Below are 21,498 nucleotides of genomic sequence, written 5' to 3' on the forward strand. Positions count from 1 at the left end.
TTAAAATTATGCTAGAGTGTGGCCAGTGCGTTTGGATTCTGTGGGAATTGTTCTACTTCTTCATCCCCAGGGACTCTGTGCGTTGTGGTTGCAAAAGGTGCACACAGTAAATAAATAAATAATGCATCAATGTCTTGGAGTCAAAGCACATCTTTTGCTAAGAGAACATATTACGTGGGGGAGGCCGGGGAAAACTCTGGCCTTCTGCCCAGATTTTGGTAGTAAGTAAAGCACCTAAATATCTTTAAGGATCTGGCCTGCAGTTTATTATTCTTCAACAGCTTTTTGATTGTGGCATTAAAAAATAGTACTAATATTGGATTGATTTTTAGGCAGTTCAGTAATCTTGGAGTAATGTCTGCTCTCCAAAGAGAGATTTTGTGTTGTACATGGACTTAAAAACGAGGTATTATCAGTCAACAAAGTTTTATTCCCACTGTGCATCATCCCCCTGGTATGACTAGCAGAGCTGTGCTGGGCCAGGCCTCGTGCTGGTGGTGCAGATGTGCATCCTCTTGGCAGCAGCTGTGCTCGCTGCGTAGATGAGCACCCTGCTCCCCCGGCTCTCCTGGCACAGCCCTCCTCTGTCCTCGTCTGCTGGAATCGCTGCCCCCTCTCCTCTGCGCTCTCAGCTCCCGGGGACACGTTCCCCAGCGTACGAGGATCAGGTTTAGCAAAGGGTTACTATTTCAATGGTTCGACCTAATCCAGCTCGCTGTGCGCATGGGATGGGTGAAGGTGCACCCGCGTGAGCTGCTGTGCTGGCAGCTGGGAGGGGGGGTACATGAGGGGGGTTATCCTCGCCAGCGAGGGTGCAGCTCCCTCTGACCATTTCTACGTTGCAGGTACAGCTGACTTGTGATTTCCACCAGGCTTATGCCCCTAACAAACTCGTTTGCGGCGCTAAGCTGTAGGCTGGTCCTTACTGCTGTTATCAGGCTGATAGTGAAATGTTAAGTTCGGCTGCGGAGCCGTTTGTAACAGCGGAATGACGACAGAGCAGGCAGGACCTACGGCAAGGCATCGAGCCAGCTGCCAGGTGTGATGGAAGAGGGCTTACTCCTTGGAATTAAAGGTACTCACTCTTGTGCAGCATAATCTCCTGACTCTGCAGGCCACCAGCCCCCCAGCAGCCCGGGCCGAGGTGTCAGGGTGAGGAGTGGGCTCTGGTGACGTACTGCTGCCTGCCGGTACTGCTCTGCTGGTGCTTGTGGGGAGGAAGGAAAGTCAATTCATATATGACTTGAAATGCAGTGCTGTGTTTTTGCAGCTCTGCGTGTACACCTGTCCGAACTGGGCAACTCCTGTGAATAGGTTTTGTTCTTGGTAGCAGAGGGTCGAAGGGATCCACTGTGCTGGCTGGCAGTAACTTCTGTGCCAGTGTTTGTTGGCACAGTAAAACAGCCTTTGTGATTAAAGCAGCATGTGCTATGCTCTAGCTGGTCATCTGTCCCATGAGAACATCATGGCTTTAGCATGTGCTTGGAATCAGAAGACAAGACCTCTAGGGTTCCTAGATAAAAATTTTAATTGCTCTTACTAAAGCCTATACTGTCAGTCTTCAGTGCTATCAACTGTGCTTGGCAGATTATTTGGGGCAGGTCGTGCAAGTGGTGCACAATCACATCCTCATTCTGTGGGACAGGCGTGTATAATACTCTTGTATCCAAAGTTAGGATGTTATGGCCTGGATGAATGGAAAAGTAGATGGGTAAAAAACAAATGGGTAAAATGGCTGGATGGTTGGGTTTGGAGGGTGGTGGTTCATCAGTCAGTCGTACTACACCCAGAGGCTGGTAACAAATGGAGCACCACAGGGATCTCTCACGGGACCTGAGCTGTTAACCACCATTATCAGTAACCCGAAGCAGATGGCAGAGTGCACTCTCATCAAGTGTGGACTTGACTCCAAACTGAGGGGGACCAGTTGATGTACTTGAGGGCAGAGCTGCCACCGAAAGGGAGCCAGATGGGCTGGAGGAACAGGCCAACGGGAACATTACAAAATTCAACAAACGCAAAGTCCTGCCCCTGAGAAGGAAGAGCCCCTTGCAGCAGTACAGGCTGGGGGCTGCCAGGCTGGGGAGCAGCTCTGCTCCCCAGGGGAGCGGGTGGTCTTGGTGGGCAGTGAGCTGAACGTGAGCCTGCAGCGTGCCCCTGCCCAACAGCATCCAGGGCAATACTCACAGGAGCACAGCCAGTAGACTCAGGAGAGTGATTATCCCCCTCTACTCAGCCCTGGGGAAACCACATCTGGATACTGTGTCCAGTTTTCCAACCAAACTTATTGCATCATCTCCCATCACTCTTGCTGCTAATACTGGCAAGCAATGAAAGGAGATGTCAGAAGAGCGGGAGCAAGACTTCTATTGCCACATCTTTAGTAAACTCCACAGAAGGTGTCCCAAGTAGTCCCAATAGTGAAGAAGTGACTCTGAGACAAAGATCTGGTAGCCTACCAGCAGTCTCACCTGTTCTTCCCTGCATCCTGCTTAGACCGCTAATGGTGTCAACTCAAGTTGAATACATTTTGGCTGTAAAAACGCTTTTAAGACCTGTTGACTGCCATGTGGTTTGGAGTAATTCCTGTTAGGCTTATCTCGTCACTCAAGGTGAAATTTAAACAAACTGTGAATTAAGTGATTGTATCAGCAAGTCCAGAGATGATCAAAGAGAGAAGTATGCTTCTGAAAGCTGTTTGGTTAGTTCTGTGGCTTAGTCCATGAAAGCAAACATGCACTGCCCTGTGCAAACACAGCACAAAGGAGTTCAGATTTTTGCAGACTTTGTTCTGTGGACTTTTACCCACACCTCCTGGGGACCCTCACTTTGTGTTGGACCATACGGGTGTGTATGACAGGGATTGGAAGATATGAATGGAAGAGGATGGTGGTCATAAGGTGTGGCATCCTGGGATTACTTTCTACTTTTGTTATGACTAGCAAATCAGTTTTGCAATGACTGCTCATCTTTTAGAAACCCAGGCAAACTTTAGCTGAAACTACCTCAAAGTCATGTACCTTGTATACAGAACAATAAGCTTGTACCATACATACCAGTGTTTTAGTTTAATTCATTTTTTTTCTCCTACTTTAGTGTATATATTGTGAAATAAGAAGGGTATTTATTTCCAGTTTGCAATTTCGCACTGGCTGACTCATCCAGTGAAAGAAGCTTGTGCAAAGATACCTTCTGGTAGTGTCTGCTGTAGGTTTTGGATTGATCATCTGAAAAGTACTGAGGCAAACTGGTAGTGGGAGGATGCTTAGCAAAGAAAAACTGAAGGTGGGCATCTTAGAATTTTTTTTTTTTTTTTTTACAATCTTTATCTTTCATTCAGGCTATGGTTGCTTGCTATCCTGGAAATGGAACTGGGTATGTTCGTCATGTGGACAATCCAAATGGCGATGGGCGCTGCATCACCTGTATTTATTACCTGAATAAGAACTGGGACTCCAAGGTGAGTAAGCCATAGGGTTGAGGCAGAACATGAAGGAAAAAATAGTTCAGAGCTGTCGGTTGCTTCTGTGAACTCTGGTGAACTTTTGAACAGCTGGTCCGTTCTTCATCTCTACATTTATTTTCTTGGTGTTTATGGCAACCCTTTGGAAATAAGAATCTGAACTGTTTCCTTATTCTCTCTCCCGTCCCACACACATACTGTTTTGTTGCTCTAGAATAAAGCTTCTAAATACTGGGCTGCTGGCTCTTGCACTTTGTTTAGAAGAAAGAGCAATGAAGCACTAGAAAGAAAAACATAATCCACTAAAGAATAAGTGCATTCTGGGAGCAGAATAAGATGACAGCCCAAATTTGGGACTTTAGTGTTCTTGATACTATTCCTTCAGCCTAACCCACAGAAGATCTTCAGGCAGTTGCCTTTGTGGTTTTCTTACTTAATGAGTGATGGGGCTTAGTAAGAGGCATGAGTACATAGCTTGGTTTGTCCTCTCCATCTTTGACTCCACCAGTGGGTCTCTTGACAGGGTGGTGCTCTTGTTTCTGCCTGTAATACTATAAGGCAGTAAAGTCAGCCTTGAATTTACCATACCTTTAAGTTAGAAACAAGATAAGGGTATGTCAAATTGCAGGATGTCTCTACACTTCTGTTGCATAATGTGGCACAAACCATTCACATGGATTATCTATTGAAAATTGCCCAATGTTTTTTTAATCTCTCTAACCTGTCTTGGCCACTTTAGGTGGATGCTCTTTAAGCACATGTAAATACTATGAACCCCCAAAAGTGAGTTCAGATTTAGAGACAATGCCACTGAAAAATGCACTGTTGGAGAAAAACGCATTCCTTTACAGAGGGTATGATAATGAAACATCTCAATGGAATAAAATGAAGGAGGACACGTGGGAGGAAATGCAAATATCCAATTTATTTTGTGCACTGCACTCTTATTCTAATAGTGAGGAAGCACCCAAGTGGACACTAAGCAACCTAACTGAAATCCAGTACACTGGTAGAGAGGATTATGTGGGTGTAATAGTAATTTTATGCAAATGTATGCTGGAGGAGATGCAATATAACCATGCTGGCCTTTGAAAGCAACCATGTTGCCTTAAACCTGACCTAATAGTTTTACTGAGGTTTGCATTCCACATGGAGGTACTAAGTCAGGTCAGTGCTGGGCTGACAGCATCTTCTCTGCACTCTGTGGTGCAACAGAGAAGCCTCCAAAGAGCCCTCTAACAGCAGCAGGGAGGAGGCAGAGTTCATCTGCATCTTTCGAAGTTTCTAAAGCACATGCAGATCACCAGACTTTTTCTCCGAAACTTGTGGCACATGGAAAGGGAGAAATGATGTGGTAGAGAAACCAGGCTGTGTCATAAGTAGGGAAAAGACTGTCTGGGAGATATAATGCATTTATGAGAAGTGTTATTACAAATCCAACAATAGAACAGGCTTCACTCTTCCCAGGATGTAGAAGTTAACTCTTACATGATCAGATGTGGGCTCTGAAATACCATAAGCAGTATCTAGCAATTGCTGGGAGAAGAGTCTGATCTCAGGCTGGTCAGGTGGAGCAGCCTTACCTGCCTTGTGGTATTCACTGGTTCTAGAGACGTGACTGGGAGCTCAGAAGTTTCCCAGTGTTTGTTACAGGGCCAGTGTTGTCTTTATCTTGGTTAATTTACTTTAGCCAGATGTTTATGCTGAAACATTACAAACTGTTTGGGAAAAATCAAGGTGGCCAAGAGATTCAGCATACAGTTTTCCGGTGTTGTCATATAGCTGTCTTGGTTATCATTAGATGTTTATTCCCCATTTGTTGTGTGCTGAGGCAGGAGCAATAAAGTCATTGTTTGCATGAATGTGTGGGTGTTTATATGTGTAAAAAGCAACCTTTCCTTTTCTTTCAGCTGCATGGTGGAATTCTTCGGATATTCCCAGAAGGAAAGTCCTATGTAGCAGATGTTGAGCCGATTTTTGACCGATTACTTTTTTTTTGGTCAGATCGAAGGAACCCACATGAAGTCCAGCCTTCTTACGCAACCAGGTAAGTAGCATATTTGGTATAGATATTTGGCCAGGAAAAAACAAAGCATCTCTTCTACCAATATTTGTATCTAAAGTTATGGCCATCATGTTTGTTTAATACACATGTGCAGAAAAAATAGCTAGATTCTGAGTGGGTTTTCTGGTTTTGAGTCACTTGGAATTCTCTCATCAAATGAGGAAAACCAAGTTTGAACGATAAGATTCCTTGTGTGATGGAAAAAAAGCCCTTTTACCATTGACAGGAGAAATCTTCCAAGCCAAGCATAGATATTTAGCTGGGAAATGCTGGGTTATACTTTTGCCCTCATAACACTATAGGGATTCTTGGGGCTACCATCTGTCAACAGGCTACGAAAAGCTGATGTGACTCAGGGCAACCCCCAAGCTGTCTACAGACATCCCAGAACAGAAAAACATGCAAAGGTCTGGAAGCTACTTTTGCTCTCTGTTACCAGGGGCTGTGCACTCTTTTGTGCCTCCAAGCAGAAATTCTCACCTATATTTCTATCTTACTTGATAAAATACACATTTAAAATGCTGTCTATATTTGTCTATAAACATGTGCCATTTGCATCCTATTTTTTTATCTACTAATCCAGTTTTGGTTTTTGCTTTCTCTGTAAGCATAAAATGCCAGGGCTCTATTTTAATAGCAAAGGTTGAAACAAACACAATATTTTCTTTTTTTTTCTTTTATAGATATGCCATGACTGTGTGGTATTTTGATGCCGAAGAAAGAGCAGAAGCCAAAAAAAAGTTCAGGAACTTAACCGGTATGATTCTTTTATAAGTGTTCACCAAAAAGAATTTAATACATTTTGATATTTCCTAAGTTGGAGACAGACTGGGAATAACTCTGTAGCTAGATTGGTATGAAACTCATTTTTAGAAAGCTTTTTCATCTTTAATCATTAGTCAGTTATAAGTGGAGAAGTTGTGACAGAAGAAGATTCAGACCTGGCCTCAGCATCCCTGATGAATGTGATGGGGGAACATGGGAGAGGCGGTTTCTGATTTCTCTCCCAAATGGCTGTTGAGATTTTGTCCCACCCCAGGTGGCTGCTCCAGTCACTGGGAGTCTCTAAGCAATTCTTTTGTTATTTGGGAAGTATATTTTGTCTCCTCCAAACTTTGTTTAGCATGAACTCACAAGACTTACACAAGCAGTTTCATAACCGTCTTCTCTAAATGTTCTGGCCAAATAGGGCCTGTCTTCTATATTAATAAAGGACAGTTGGGGCCTGCAATAATGCAAAAGGGATTTGTCTTTAGTTTACAAGTAATTTCTGAGTGGGAATATTCATAATGACCTTGGAATGTATAGATTATGAGTTGGAAAAAACCTAAGTTTAGAAAGATATATAAATGCATCTTTTGGCAGGCAGTTGCTAGAGTAGCTGTGATCACGGTACACTTCATTCAACTGGGTCTCACAGATAGCTTAAAGTCAGCCCAGAGACACTTCTGCAGAAGCCTGGAAAGAGGTGACCCCAGCTTTCCTAACGGCAGCCACACTGCCTGCTACTGTACTCATATGCTACTGGCACATGAGTAATGGACTGACTTGTCCAGATGTGCTCCAACACCCTACCCAGGGCCGTGCTCAAAGCTTTGGTGTTTGGAACAGTTTAAGATCTGGTCTTCAGGGACTGCCTCAGGCAGTTCCTCGAAATACAGTGTGGACAGCACTCATCTTTTTTAAAATGTGTGCTATGCAGCCGGGAACCAGCAAAGTTGTAATTAGTCAAATGCGTTTCAGAACAGACTGTTGTCATCTCTGTCGCTGGTATGCAAAGCAAATACTGGCTTCACCCTTAAGAGGGATCATGAGCAAGGGGCCAAGAGTTGGGGAGAAGAGTATTACAGATCTGGAGTCTGAAGGTTTATTGGGCTACTTAAATACTGCATGAGTAGTCTCCACTTTCAACAGGGCAAACATACAAAACCTTGGTCACACTATCTCGTTAACATGCTGTGGATTCATACAGCATTTCAGTCCATGTAGTGAATTCATATTATAAGTCTGAAATGGAAAGTGCCGTCCATTGAAAACAAACCAACTTTATTCTGTTTCTGAGTTTTCAGATGAATGCTGTCAGAACCCTCTAGCTTAACTGCCTCTCCTTTTTTCGTCTATTCTATGTAGATGCAAGGAAGAGAGAAGCACCTCTTAATGAAGACTAATCAACTGTTCCTGAACTCTTTTGTGAGGAAATAAGATCCCAAAGATGATTGCCATTTCCAGCGAACAAGGGCAGATTCTTGTTATGTACAAGAATGCACTGGTTGTGTCTAGCATGTGCATCTTATATTGATGGTACTTAAGGCAGCCTCCTGTCATGCCTGCATCTGGCAGAAGGAACACTTGTTCTCTATTTGTCTTTTGCTGGAAAAAGTAACCAGGGTTAAAAAAAAAAAAAAAAAAGAGTATCACTAAGCCTAGTAGTAGTGGCTCAGCCACCTGGCTTTTGAACACTCTTGTAACCCAGACAATGATCATTGGAACTAGTGGTAAAAACCTGAGTCTTACTTGCACTTTATGGGGGGGGAGGAAATAATCTAGCTCAATGAGGAGGAGCTTCACAAGTTTAAGAGCTGTGGCAGACTGCTAATGGGTAAGGAGAGATACTGGAAATGTGAAATTAAACCGGATTTTTGTAGAGCGTCTTGTGGTCTGTCCCACACAGGCCTATCAATGTACTGCTTTGCGCATCACTTTGCTGCATAGAACATTGGCAGAACATTGGATCAGCTCTTTGATAGCATGACTTTCCAAACAGATTTTTGTCTACACAGTCATCACATTTCCTGGATTTTGTTTGCTTTTCAAGAGTCAGGTTCTAGCTGTGGAGTTGTGCTGCCCTTTCTGTCCCAGGACCGAGGGGGAAGTAGTTATGCATCTGTCCACAACTTTGTAAAACCATTTCCTTTCTGTTCTGAGTGGGATGGGTTGTACATTTTCTATTTTCACGGTTTGGTAAAGCAACTGTTTTCTCCCAAAAGTTTGGTAAACTTGGAAGGCTGATGGCACAGAATGCATTGGCCCTAAAGGACAATGATACGTAGAGTTAAGTGTTATTTTCGTGACTTCTTCATCTACTATGTTTTGTATGACACAGATATGAATCTGGAATGAAAAAGTATGTCTGGCAGTCTGACAAATGTATGATAAATAATGGGTAATCTAGACTTGATTCCTATGCTGCTTATCCTTAGTTAACACACTTGTTTAACTTTGCGTGCGTAAGTAATCTGAATGAACAGTGATTCTGTTTCAATTGATCTGTTATGCCAGGTAGCTACTTCTGCTGTGTCTAAGCCATGAGTCAAATGGCAAAGCACATATTCTTTTTTTCTCCATTTTTTATTTTTAAACTTGTTAGACTCAATGAATAAGTGGTGAGCTATCTCCAATCTGCCTAAGCTTCTACAACCAGCACTTACTATGCAGTTCAGAATAGCTCTTAATGAAGTTGGGAGCTGGTGGTGGATGTATTTATCAATCACACTAATTGTTCTCAACCTAATACACTCACTTGCATTCATTTTTGTCTCATGTTGTCAGTGTGTATGTCAGACCCTACTAAATGTTCCAAACAGATGTCCTCTTCAGTGTCCCATATTTTCCCATGCCACCTGCCCGCAGTGGTGAAGGTGGTCTGTCTGAACTGCTGGCTCCTGCACCAGTTCACCACGCTGTGCCAGGCTGTCATGCTAGTGATGGGTCTGCGGGCCAGCTCTGTCGCACTTGAGCTAGGGAATGAAGAGGTAGTGTGCAATGGCAAATATTAAATGTCAGTGACAGAAGGGTAACAGCTGCATAGGACAGAAAAGAAATAAATTTCATGACATAAAAAATGATAATAGAAATGGAGTATTTTTTTAAGCAGTTCTGTCTCTTAAAAAAAGGGGGGGGGGGGAAAGCTGAGCATCCTTCAGCCTGTCCTTGAGTTCTGAATGTAAATACGGTAGTGCTAAGAAACTCCTTGTTCTCTCTGGCTTCTCCCAGAGATCCAGCTATGGTCTTATGGGTTGGACTTTGTTCAGCCTGACCACTGTGCACCTTAAGAGAGGAATATGAGGGAACATGTGTGACAAATATTCTTATAACTCAAGACTAGAGAAAGACAAATAATCTGTTAAATGTCCTTTAATGTTGGGAAAAACATTATTCCACTGCAGTTGCTTCTAAGTAGCACAACATAGACTTGAAGGAAACTTAACAAAAACTTGAAATTCTCATTCTGCAGTGTTCATGTCGGAAGAGAAAGAGTTAGGGCTTTTCCCTAAGAGTGAGAGGTAACCCTTTGAAAGATGGGAGGTGATGAAAAAGGGGAGGCCCACAGGATTATTATTTAAAAAGGTGGGGGGGCACCCAACCTGTTTTATTACTATGCAAAGTTGATAATGGCATGTAAATTTGAAACTCCCACTTGATTTTAGAAGGGGCAAAGACAGCTAAAACAGAGCAGAGCAAGTCTTACTTTGCCTTTAGAAACTGTAACCTTAAAAAAATGCACTATAAAGAGATGTTAGCACACATCTCATGGGAGCCTATAACAGTGGAAAGATGATGGGATGGGAGGGGAAAGGCTTTGTATAAAGGTTGGAAAAGAAAGGTACTTCAGTTACCACTATTGCTACCACCTGGCTTCAGCTGTGGTCAGCAACACGTGTGGTGGATGGAGCATAGAGCAGTGTAGATGCATTTATTGTAAATAAAGTACATATTTTCATTTTTAGCCAATATCTTCCCGATCTAGATAGAGAGAGCAATTATTCTGTGGCAGAGAGCATTGTCTTTGTACTTAATTATACGTGTTAATAAAGAAAAAGAAGTTGAGGGCACAGGATTTTGAAACCAATTCCTCAGTCCTCTGTTCCAGACCTTTACCCTGTTTTCAGATCAGTGGGAAGATCTCCTTGCAGATGCTGTGGTTTAAATGGGGGGGTGGGTGAAATTGGCTGAAGAACTGTGGGGGGAAGCAGGTTGCTGCAGTAGGGAGGGCATTTCAAGAGAGTCTTTCCTTGTGTTTTGTCTTTACGGCAAACCATTTGAAACACCTACAGCTAACAGCACTTGTCACCCAGTTGTGAAAAAGAGTGTTTTCTCCAAGGCATTTAATTTTTAGTCCTCCAAAAGTTTTGTTGGTTTTTTTTTCCAACCTTTAGGTAATGTGCCTTCATCATTCATATCTGTGAAGATGTTACATGCCACATGTGCATGTCATGCAAGTTTTTCATGGTTCTTTAAGAAATATGGTTGCCTTTCCAAATGCAATTGTGTTGGAAAAATATGCAGAGCCACCAAGCCACAATTTCCGACAGGTGGTTTTTGTTGTGCAGGGAGGAAAAAGGCCAGGAGACAGTACTGAAAATCAAGAGACTATTTTTATTCTTAAACCTGTAACCACTGGCCTTTTGAGCAAAGTAGCCTCTAATAAATCTTATTTTCTTAAGATTACTTCTGGTTCCATGAGGAATGGCCTTTGCAAAGTAGTGTCTAAAAATATCCACTCTTTTTTTCCTTCTCTTTTTAAACAGTTTTAGTCCTTTCCTATTGAGTTTTTTAAAATGTTGGAATATAATATATGTATTTGTTGTTGTTGTTGCAAAATAGCTGGCTCTAACACCACTTGCATCTAGAAGAAAATGTATCTATTTGCAGGCAAATAACTAGTTCTATTTCGACTGTGATGTACTCCCAGCAGCTATCTGAGAGTGAGTTATGGCTACATCTTCTCTTGTCAGGTTGTATGCTGGTCAACAATGCTGGCACTTTGCATCAGATTGATATAGAAACCTCTAGTAATATTTTACCATACATCACATTTTGTATTCCTGTTACTATTGAAAAAAAAAAAGTGGCAGGAGTCAATAAACACTGGGTCACGTTAAATGTTGTCCTGTGCAAATCTTTTCAATCTTGTGTCTTACCATGGCCAGGGTTGGGGTGGGTGGGTGGGTGAAGTGCCACACAGCAGGATGAAGGGTGGTAGCACTGAACAGAGGTGACACCGAAATCCACGGCTGCCGCTGTCCTCCGCTGTTGGGGAGAGCTTGGCACGTTTCCTTCGTCACTTCCTGCTATTTTGAAGTTATTTACCTTGCTAGTGACCCTCTTCTTGAAATGCCTATTTGTTTTCACACTCCTGTTAAACCAGATAACATTCTCACGATTCAATTGTTATCTGATAAGTTTTATTTTTAACAGTGTTCACATCCTCCCCCTGCTACTTTTCCAGCCTGAGTCCCACAGTTTTCTCCTGCAGCTGCGGGGGAGGCTTCTCCTCACTCCCACTAACGCTGAAGTTGACTGAAAGCCAGGACATTTTCACTCATCTGTTAAAGTGCTGTGAACTTTTTTGATTCTTTTGCAATAATGTGAATAGTGGGAGTTATATTCCCCCCCCCCGCCCCCCCCCCATGTAAAAGATGCTTTCTATTGTGAAGGGCTTGGATTTGCCTTTTTTGGTTAAAGAGGGGAGAGAATTCTAGAGAATTTGCCACTTTCTTAAGCATTTCTTTTACAATGAGGAGGGCTTAGAGTGTGTGGAGAAGACTTAAGGAAAGCAGAGGGGTTTCTCTTGTGATCATGCTCCTCACAAAGTAAGGGTTTGTAGGGACAGCTCAAGAAGAAGCTGGCCATTGGCCATTCAGCTGCCAAGGACTTGTCTTTTTTCTGAACTCTGACTAAACTTTCTCAAAGCAAATATGCTTGCAGTATTTGTTATCTTACAGCTATTTAGGGGTCTCTTTCCTTCCCCACCTACCCAAAGGGATACGGCTAAATATACTTGCACTGACAATTCCCATGACTCTTGAAATGTATCTGATATCAGAGATTGCACTGAAAATTACAATGTAGTGTGACAGTGGAAGAGAAGTTAGTAAAAATTGATTCCCCTTTCCCACATAATTTTGTCTCTGTGGAGTACTTCAGAGAGTTGGTAAGACTCCGATCCTCTTTCACAAAGCCTAGATAGAATTTTTTATTTTTTTTTACTCTGTCTTGTGGAAAGAGGGGATAATTTCATCTGCATGTGTGTGTATTATAAACAATGCTGGGGATGCTAAGTAAACTATACTAGACCAACTGCAGTCAACAGCAGTTCTCTGGCAAACCCAGTCAGTGCCAGGGTACAGGTCTGCTCCTTTGCTGGACATCCACAGTGGTAAGTCTTCCTGCCAGAGGTGAGAGAGGTGGCAGTTTGTGGTCCCTAATCTTAGCCAACACACTGGAGACTGATTTAGCAGGAGGGGAGTCAGAGTGTGGCTGCCTAGTCCCAAGGTTTTTGGGGAATTGTTAATCTGGCTGGCTCTTGAAAGTCCACTGTATGGGTGGCTGGTGAGAAGCATGGAAAGAAAGACCCTGTAGTCCAAGCTAATAATGCTCTGAAGATCACTTGTGACCACATGCAGCCATTCTTAGTTCCTTTAATTTTGACATGTTCTCAGCTCATACCTGCTAAACCACCTCGGAGTAGCAAAATCAGAATGGAGTTTTAAACTAGAGCACTTGGGGGGAAAGAGATCTCCAAACAGTAGAGCCAATGCATTTAAACAGAAGTGTTTCTGTGGCTGAAGATGTCCTTTTTTTCCCCCAACTGTGTCAGTCTGATTAATAAAAAATACTATCTCCCCTTACAAGCCTTGCTGCTCTGATACAGCTGTTACTATTTAGTAACTTCCAGAACTGTGACTTAGAGCATTTTCCTGGTCCCTCATGCCCCATGAGCTACAAAGCATTGCTGCTGCATGATCTTTCAAATACCATAATGCTATATGCAGCACAGAAGATTTCTCAACTGAGAAATCATCATCCAATTTAGTAAAGAAGCAGCAGAAGGCATGGCACTACTCAGAAGGGGTCCCTGTTGCCCTATAGAGCTGGTGGTTCTGCTGTGGCAAGCTGGTTTTGTTATGCTTACCTATTAACAGGACATATGACAGCAATAGGTGAGAGCAGGCCTGGGCTAGCACAGGAACTGACCACAGGGCACTGGTGTGGGCTCTGGAGTGTGATGGACAAGTTTGGCCAGCACCCTGGGAACAGTGGCTGCTGGCACTGAGCTGCTCTCTGCCAGTGTGTGCCGTGACCAGGCACGTCGTCCAGCCAATGTGGAAGAGCCCGGGAAATGGCTGGGTGATCTGATGCAGAAAGCTGAGTGTGGGAGCCCAAGCGTTTATGCATTTAGGGGTTACAACATGGAGCCATGACGACCCTCCGCAGGCTTTGCGTTTGTTCCTGGTGGAGGGGGTTGAATTCCCGGCTCCTGTCAGGATGCTGGGCAGAGGGAGCAGAGCCATCTCCATCCAGGCTTCTCTTTCAGATCCCAGCATTATGCAGGTAGGTATGGGAGCAGTGTGAGGGATGAGCCAGCAGCACAGCAGTAAAAACCCTGCCCTGGGAAGTAATGAATCTCAGTTTTGGAGCAGCACCTGTTGAAGAACTGCAGATTGAACTGGAATTGTGCAAAAAGGGTGTATTTTGCCCCGCCTTCAGTGTTAGCGGTTGCCTGGCTGTGGTGTTTGCATGCCTAGGCTGCTGGCCGATGTAGCATTCAGAAGCGCCCGTCTCTTAGGGAGGGAACTGCTCTGGGACCTGAGGGTGCGACCTGTGGGTGCTGCAGCACCCAGTACTGTAATGCTTGCATCTTGTGAGTACTTAAAGATTCAAATCTCTCCAGTGCATGGAAGCAGCGAAAAAAGAATTAAAAAAAAAAATAATTATGAAGGTGGTGCATATGGGAACTGGTAGAAGCCATTTCCCCTTCCATGGCAGCCCTTGCAGCTGGCACTGGGAAGAGCGGGATCTTGGTCCCTCTTGGCACAGGGCAGTCATTCATCCATCTCCTGCCCCCCAGGAGAGTGCCCAAGTGCCTTGCTCACTGGGACCCCAGGCACATCCTGGACCCGGCTACGTGGGGTGGTGATAGCATTGCCAGTGCTGGTGAGCTTTACAGAAGACTGGGTGAGACAAAGGCTCCTGGGGGTATCCATTGGTGTAGACAGACTTGCCACCCCTCACAGGGCGAACAACACGACCACCCAGTCCCCACTGGGCACCCCTGTCTGTAACTCATGTCCCACCTTCCTACAACAAATGGCTGGTTTTGTCCCAGTTTTATTTTTCCTTCCTTTCTGCAGAATGAGGCTGTCCCTGCAGCTCCACCACCGCCGCCGTGGCTGCTGCCCTGCCTGGGTCAGCCATAGAGACAACCTCTGCTTTCACGGCGGAGAAAAGCTGCTTCTGAAGCCAAGCCCCAGTTGTCCCCGAGGAGAGTGCCCAGCGCCGAGCACACACGCCACCATGGGAGCTGTCATCCCTTCCCTGGCAGAGGACGTCGAACGATTAAAGTTGATGAAAGATGACACGTTACTGTCACCATTCCCTCTCACTCGCTCCGATAGCAGTACAAGAAACCAGCTACATCTCCGCAGTGCTGTAGCAGAGACTTGGCGGCCGCTGCCTGTGGGAAGAGAAAAGCATCCGAGGTTCCGCCGGTCTTGGCAGGTGTGTGTGTGAGTGTGTGTGTCTGTGTGTTCGTTTCCCTGTGCAGCCAGAGGGAAGCCTGACTTCCAGGGGGAATTAATTTGAGAAAAGTGAAAGTCGCTTCTCTGCTACCAACTAATGTTGGTAATATAAACCAGTTCTTCTTCCTAAAAGGACTGCAAAATGAAACCACACAGTGCATCTTTTGAAAGTGGAATAATTTAGACAGCAGTAATTTTACCATCAAGCCTTTGTTACTGCTCAGCTAACCTCCCAGGCTCTTTCACTAGCTGCTGTTACTGGAGAAAAGATATGTTGTGTTTTCCAGTGTACAGAAGGGACTCATTCCCTTTGCCAGAACTGACATAGGAAGGGATCTATAGTTAAAATATTTACTGTTCCTTAAAGGTGTATTTCTGAAGTTGTCTTTTTTTTTTTTTCTTAAGAAAACTGAAGGAGAGGCAGTTAGAAAAACATAGAAGTATAGCATCTGCTCATGATATAACTAAAACTTACTAGCGCCTTTCTCATGAGGGAGCAGGCTTAGGCTCATCTGCAGCACTGTAGTAAACCGCTGCAGTCCCCAGCTCTCCTGCCAGTCCTCTGCCAGCTGTTTTGCCACGTGGCGTTACTGCATGTCAGTCAGGAGCATGCAAAGTGGGAAATAAAATCGGCGGTATCGCGGTGTTGCCATCTCTGGATTTGTTTAGCTCACCGCTGGCTGTTAAGCTGTTGGGGCTGAGCCCCCATGCGCTAGCCTGATGAGGGGAATGGCTCGCGATGAGCTTCAGCAGCCTCCGGCAGTGTGCTGCGTGACCGCAAGCATGTGTCCCGGCTGCTCTGAGACCTCGGGGTCCGGAGGGGCCTTCTGAGCCGATGGCCAAGGTGTTGGCCAGACCTAATGGCAGAGGTAAGAAAGGACCATTAGTGTGGAAACCTAAAAACTAAATGTAAAAACTTCTGAAATCCAGGAAAACTGCATAACACCTCATATTTAATCTGAAAGGAGAAAGAAAAAGAAAAAAAAGAAAAAGAAAAAATAAGAAAAAAGAGACTGACACTTCACATTTGGCCAAAAACTCAGGCTTGATCAACATGCCAATACTGCTATTTCTAACCACACGCAAAGCACCCAAGAGGGCTTGGTATTTCCCTGTAGCAGTACCATAAAGTCTCCTGATCACCAGTGGGAAACACCTGCCTTCCTCCTCAGTGACTGCTGATACCCCAGTAAAGCAAGGAAAGTGCATTATTTTTTTTCCCCAAAGACAGAGAAAATAATTCACATTTTATGTTGGAAATATCTTCGTGTTTCAATATATGTTATATTCATGTGAAATAAAAGAGAAACTAATCAAGGCTTGGTTTTCTTCTTGAACTTGAATTGAAAACACTTCCAGAAAAGTAAGAAAAGAAGATTAATGGCATTTTTCTGCCAGGGAGAGAAACTGGATCCTTAAAGCAAGGAGAGAATTAGAGCTCCCATGTTGCATTTAAGCACTCTGTCTTGGTGTTTAGTCCATACAGAGAGCAGGAAGTTATTATACAAAGTGATTATATGCAGGATACAAAGGGGATAAAGTGGCAATGTCATTGCTGTTTCAAACCCAGTGCAGTGGCTGTTGCTGCATTTGGTAGGACCCTTGAGGGCATAGCTGGGACTGCACTGAGGGTGCCTGAGGGTTGCAGGTGGGTGGTCTGTCTCCCTCAAAGGGAGCACCACTTAGGCAGTGCAGCCCAAATGAGCTCAGGGGCTCAATCAGACGTCAGCTGCGGGGCCCTGCCGAGACATAGGCAGTGGAGGCACTGGGAGAAGTGCAGATCAAATAAATGCCTGAAGTTAAGTACTGAGAAAATAAGGTTTCTCATGGTGTTAGGTTAGGGGGCAATCGGCAGTGGGATTTCAGGATCACCTTGTGGATCTACGTATTTTAAATTACCACCATTCTCTGGCACATACAGTGGAGCATAGGGGATACAGCCAAGTTCACCAATTGCCCAGCAGGCTAGTCAGAAAAGTACCAGTAGGTGGAACTGGGCTGCAAAACATTCACCTTCTTCACCCACATAAGGAAAGTTTTAAATTTCACTCATAAAAGATATCCCAGTAGGGAAAAAGAGGTCATAGACAGGGAAGCTAGGATGAAAGTTGCCCCACACAGGACCAAGGAGTTGGTCAGCTTCTTAAAAGGAACTGGGCATCCCCTACAGCACCCAGAGGTTGGTTGTGTCAGGGACACTGTGCCTATCCAGGTGGGCCAGGCAAGGTGGCTGTGCCTGGGAAAGGTCTGGTCAGGACATAACCTCGGAGTGATGTTCTGGCACGCAGTGACAGCAGGTTGCTTTTTATTTACTAGACACTGTACTTTGTGCCAGCCTTGGCACTTGTCCACCTTTATAGTGGTTCAGTGGATGCCCTGTGTTCATCACTGTGATGTACGGTAGCACATCATCCCATGCTCCAATCAAGGGAGAAAATGCTGGTTGTTAAGAGGAACCAGGGGCTTCTCTTATAAGAAGAGAAAAAGAAAGGAAAAAAAAAAAAAGACATCTGAACAGACATTTAATAGGTGAAGGAAGAGGCTTAACAGACTTAAGCTTGGCTGTCTTCAGAGAGTTTTCAAAAGCTCACTGCAAACACTTCTGTTTCAAGGCTTATGCTCCTTTATCTATGAGAAGCTAAACACTGGCTAATTCTTTAATTAGTTCCCAACAAGATGTTTTTCTCTGTAGCCAAGGCTTGCAACAGGATAATTATGTCTTTAGTTTAAAAACAAGTGTCAATACAGAAAGTTGTTTTGATTTCTCTTTCTTCAAATATTTTTTTTCCTCTTCTACTTAGCTCCCAATCTGTTGGTCCTCACCTGCAATATCTTTCCTTGATTTGGGAAAGGCTGATTATTTTTAGCTCCCTGTGCTGCAGTCCCAATGCATGGACATGACAGGGCTAGGGCCAAGCCAGTGCTGTGATCTGTGGTGCAATCGTATGAATGCAGTTCTTGGGGTTTGAAACCCTCCCAGGGCTGGGGAGATGGAGGACTCTGAGGCACCATCAGTTGAACAGCTCAGCTTATTAAACTGCAATAACTAATCGGCACAAATGTGGCCCTGGGTGCCCAAGTGCTACACTGCATGCCAGAGACCTACATTTGGAGCTTTCCAACCTCCTGCCTACCACCACACTCACCTACATTTATTTTAGCCAAGTTCCCAGAGCACCAGCAGATCTCCTTCTAGTTGGTCAAGAGCTGCCTCAGTCTTGACAGCGCTGAGCAGACATGAATCTTCTGGGCCTGGGTCCCATGTGGACCATAGCAGGAGGGAGAAGAGCTGCCCCCCTGCCCTTCTCTGGTGGCCAGCTGTCCGTGCACGGAGGCAGGGTGCCGAAGGTCTGATACCAGGCTTACCCAAGGAGATTCAAACCGTCTTCATTCCCCCACCGGGAGAAGATCCTGAGCATTAGGCTACACAGCATGTCCTTGTGGTCAGGGAGTGTGACCTGACCTTGCTGGTTAACCCATTGAAGCTGTTCCATTTCTGAGGGAATAAATACTTTTTCATGGATTGAAGAGGAAATTTATCTGAACTGGCATATTGTGGCTCAGCTGTCATCAAGAAAGATGTGGAGAAAAATGTTCTCCTATCAGTCCACTGGAAAAAAATGAGTATGATCAGCGATCTAGAAAACATGACCTGTGAGGACAAGCTAAAAGACCTGGGATAGTTTCTTCCAGGGATAAGGAGAGCGGGGACAGGAGTGAAGGAGGAAATAAAAGCAAAGTAAGTCTTAAAATGTAGGAAAGGTTACTGCAAACAATAAGGAAATAGCTTGTTCTCTATACCTGTAACAGATAACACACAAATACTGGGATAAAATTGCAGCAAGGAAGTTGCCAGTTAGCTCTAAAGAAGAGCTTTCTTATGGCTGGGACGCTGAACTACTGGAGTGCCTGAAGAAGCTGTGGAGATGCCGTTACCAGAGATGTGGTTGGAGAAATGTCTGCCAAGAGCAATGTAGGTAGAAGTGACTTTTTTTTCTTGGAGCAGTGAGAAGGGACTGACCAGACTAGATGACATGTCCTGTGTCGTGGTAATGTTAGCGTGATTTTGGAGCTGAAGCGGTTGAGGTACTCCATGGAAGGGAAGAGGTTTGGGGTTGTCCTATTCCAGTGAATGGTTACAGGGACCACTAACAGTCATTGTGGTGGGGCTAGGCCAGGGCTGCCCTTCCTGAGGAATGAAATTCAGCCCAACACTGCCGTGAGTGCTTGTCCTCCCCTGCCCTCTTCTTTCTGGCCTGATACACTTGCAGGTACCCATGCTGCAGCCTGGCACTGCTCTGTGCTGAGCAACACCTCATCTTCCTGTGCAGCAAAGAGCTGAACCCGTGTTTTCCACAGCAATGTGGTATCAGTAGCTCCTTTTGTACCTGCTCCCTGTTGGATAGTTCATGCACGTTACACTTATCCTATTGTTTGATGCCCAAACTTTTTGATCTAGAGCCTAAGGCTGTGGATTCTCCTCTTTTTTCTGTCTCAAATTCAGGAATTGCAATTCTGAGCCTGACGCCCCTTTGGATTTAGCCTCAAGGTAGAGCTGAGAACAGATTTAGAGCAGGGAGCACATCTTGCTTTCCCCGCCCTACCCAGAGCAGCTGTGCAGCTGGTTGGGCTCTCTGTTTTCTGAGAAATATTAAGCTATAGGTCATCTTCAATCATTCGTGACATATGGATATAATAGTGGGGAAAAAAAAAAGGAATGATGACGAAATATACAGTGGCGTATCAGAAGTTAGCCTTTGGGAGCATATGGGGTTTTGAAGGCAGGAATGTCTGCTCCTTCTCCCAGTTCATGTCCTGATTAAAGAGAATGTGCGTATGTCCATCTGAAAGTCAGCATTTACTACCTCCATCGAACATTTTCTCCCTTTTGCAAAGCTGTGTTGATTTCCAAGTATGTTGTAAGTAAATTCTCAGTTGAGTCATTAATTCTTTCAACACATTTGAAAGAACTTGATTTAACTAACGTGATCATAAATTCAAGCACTTGGAATATCAGTACTTAAGCCTGGATACTTTTATTATTAATATTAAATACCATGGGTAGTTCTTGCAAACTTTTCTTTCACTTTTAAAACTGGCAGTCTGTCAGAATTTTATATAAGGTTGGGACCTATAGTATTCTTGCTGCTATAAATATGTTAATATCATAAGCCAAACATTTCCCCCTTTATTGTTAGTGTATTTCCTTTGCTTAGCCTCTGCAAATGTGCCGAGGGAGCACATGAAAATTGTTGGAGTCTCAGCTTCCTTTCATTCCCCTTGGCAGCACAGAAGATGTAGATGAGGCCATTTTGGAGGAGGTGGGCCTTCTGCAGCCTCTGCAGATGGCACATCCTCTCCAAGCTGGCTCAGCACTTTGGAGGAGAGGGACCCCGCTGCCATCCCCTCTGAATAGAGCACCCATGCCAGCACTCTGACCAGCATCACCCCGTGGAGTAGGCACAAAGGGCAAAGGAATATCTAGGAGACTTCTCCCCTCCAGCCTTAAGACTCAAACAATGTCTCCATTTGCTGTGTCAGCTGCTGACCTCAAGGACTTTGGCTATTAAATTTGTGCTCTGTGTCCTGAGAGGTGAGGAATAGATAAATGCAGGTGCCTTTTGCATTGTCCCTGTTCTGCCTGAGGCTACGGTGGTCTGGACTGGAAAGCACTCCCACAGGTTATTGCAGCGCGTGAATCTCGCCTACGTTGTCTGTGGACTGCTTTGATACCCAGAATCTACCAGTGGCAGTGAACAGAGACCCAGGAGTGTTGCCATTTTCAGTACCAACCCTGGGCTGCGGTGTGACCGGGCTGCTTTTCCCAGAGCTATCCTGCCTGCCCCTTGATAGCCTTGGGGTGACATGTTACTGCAGGGACATGTGGCAGAACAGGACACCACAAACTGCATGTATGGGCCCAATGCCAATGGGTTTGCACATCCTGCAATTTGGGATATTATTGACATTACTTGTCAGGTTTAGTAGGGGGCCCAGGGTTGAGCAGGTGGGGACACTGAATGACCTTTGCTTGAAGAATGAGTCTTGCAGATCAAACTTAAACTGTGAGAAAGAGCCATGGCATGGCTGTTGTTTGGGCACCATGCAAGACTATAGCTTGAATGCCATTCGGATGTGCACCTTCAGCCTTAAAACACACTTGCAATGGAGAGCCTTGAGTAGTTGTAGCCATCTACCCTGTCTTTCCAGAGCACCTGATGCTTTGCAAGCAGCTGGTCAACACTTTATTATTTCATGGGTCTGGTTGCACATTGGAAGAAATTGTTTTCTGCCAGTATTTAAGATGAGATTGCTGCACAAGGCTGCTCAGTGATGTCTCTGTGGCATGTGAAATTTTCCTTTTAGAAATGTCTCAGGACCTAAAGCACCATGCTTTTGTAAACTATTTAGTATGACTCCTGGATAGAAAGTAGTAGGAAAGCCATTCA

At 44.6% G+C, this 21,498-nt stretch overlaps 1 protein-coding gene across 1 annotated transcript in view; it reads left to right on the plus strand.

Moving 5' to 3' along the window:
* The window catches only part of EGLN3 (egl-9 family hypoxia inducible factor 3), a 29,784-nt gene extending 18,379 nt beyond the window's left edge, over positions 1-11,405 (plus strand). Inside the window, exons 2-5 of the mRNA XM_075030306.1 lie at positions 3,341-3,460; positions 5,374-5,510; positions 6,212-6,285; positions 7,659-11,405. Of these exons, the coding sequence (XP_074886407.1) occupies positions 3,341-3,460; positions 5,374-5,510; positions 6,212-6,285; positions 7,659-7,696 (369 nt within the window). The 3' untranslated portion in view covers positions 7,697-11,405. The remainder of the gene's footprint in view (positions 1-3,340; positions 3,461-5,373; positions 5,511-6,211; positions 6,286-7,658) is intronic.
* Positions 11,406-21,498: the final 10,093 nt, after the last annotated feature.

This window comes from Buteo buteo, chromosome 6 (assembly GCF_964188355.1).
Source record: "Buteo buteo chromosome 6, bButBut1.hap1.1, whole genome shotgun sequence".
Lineage (NCBI taxonomy): Eukaryota > Metazoa > Chordata > Aves > Accipitriformes > Accipitridae > Buteo > Buteo buteo.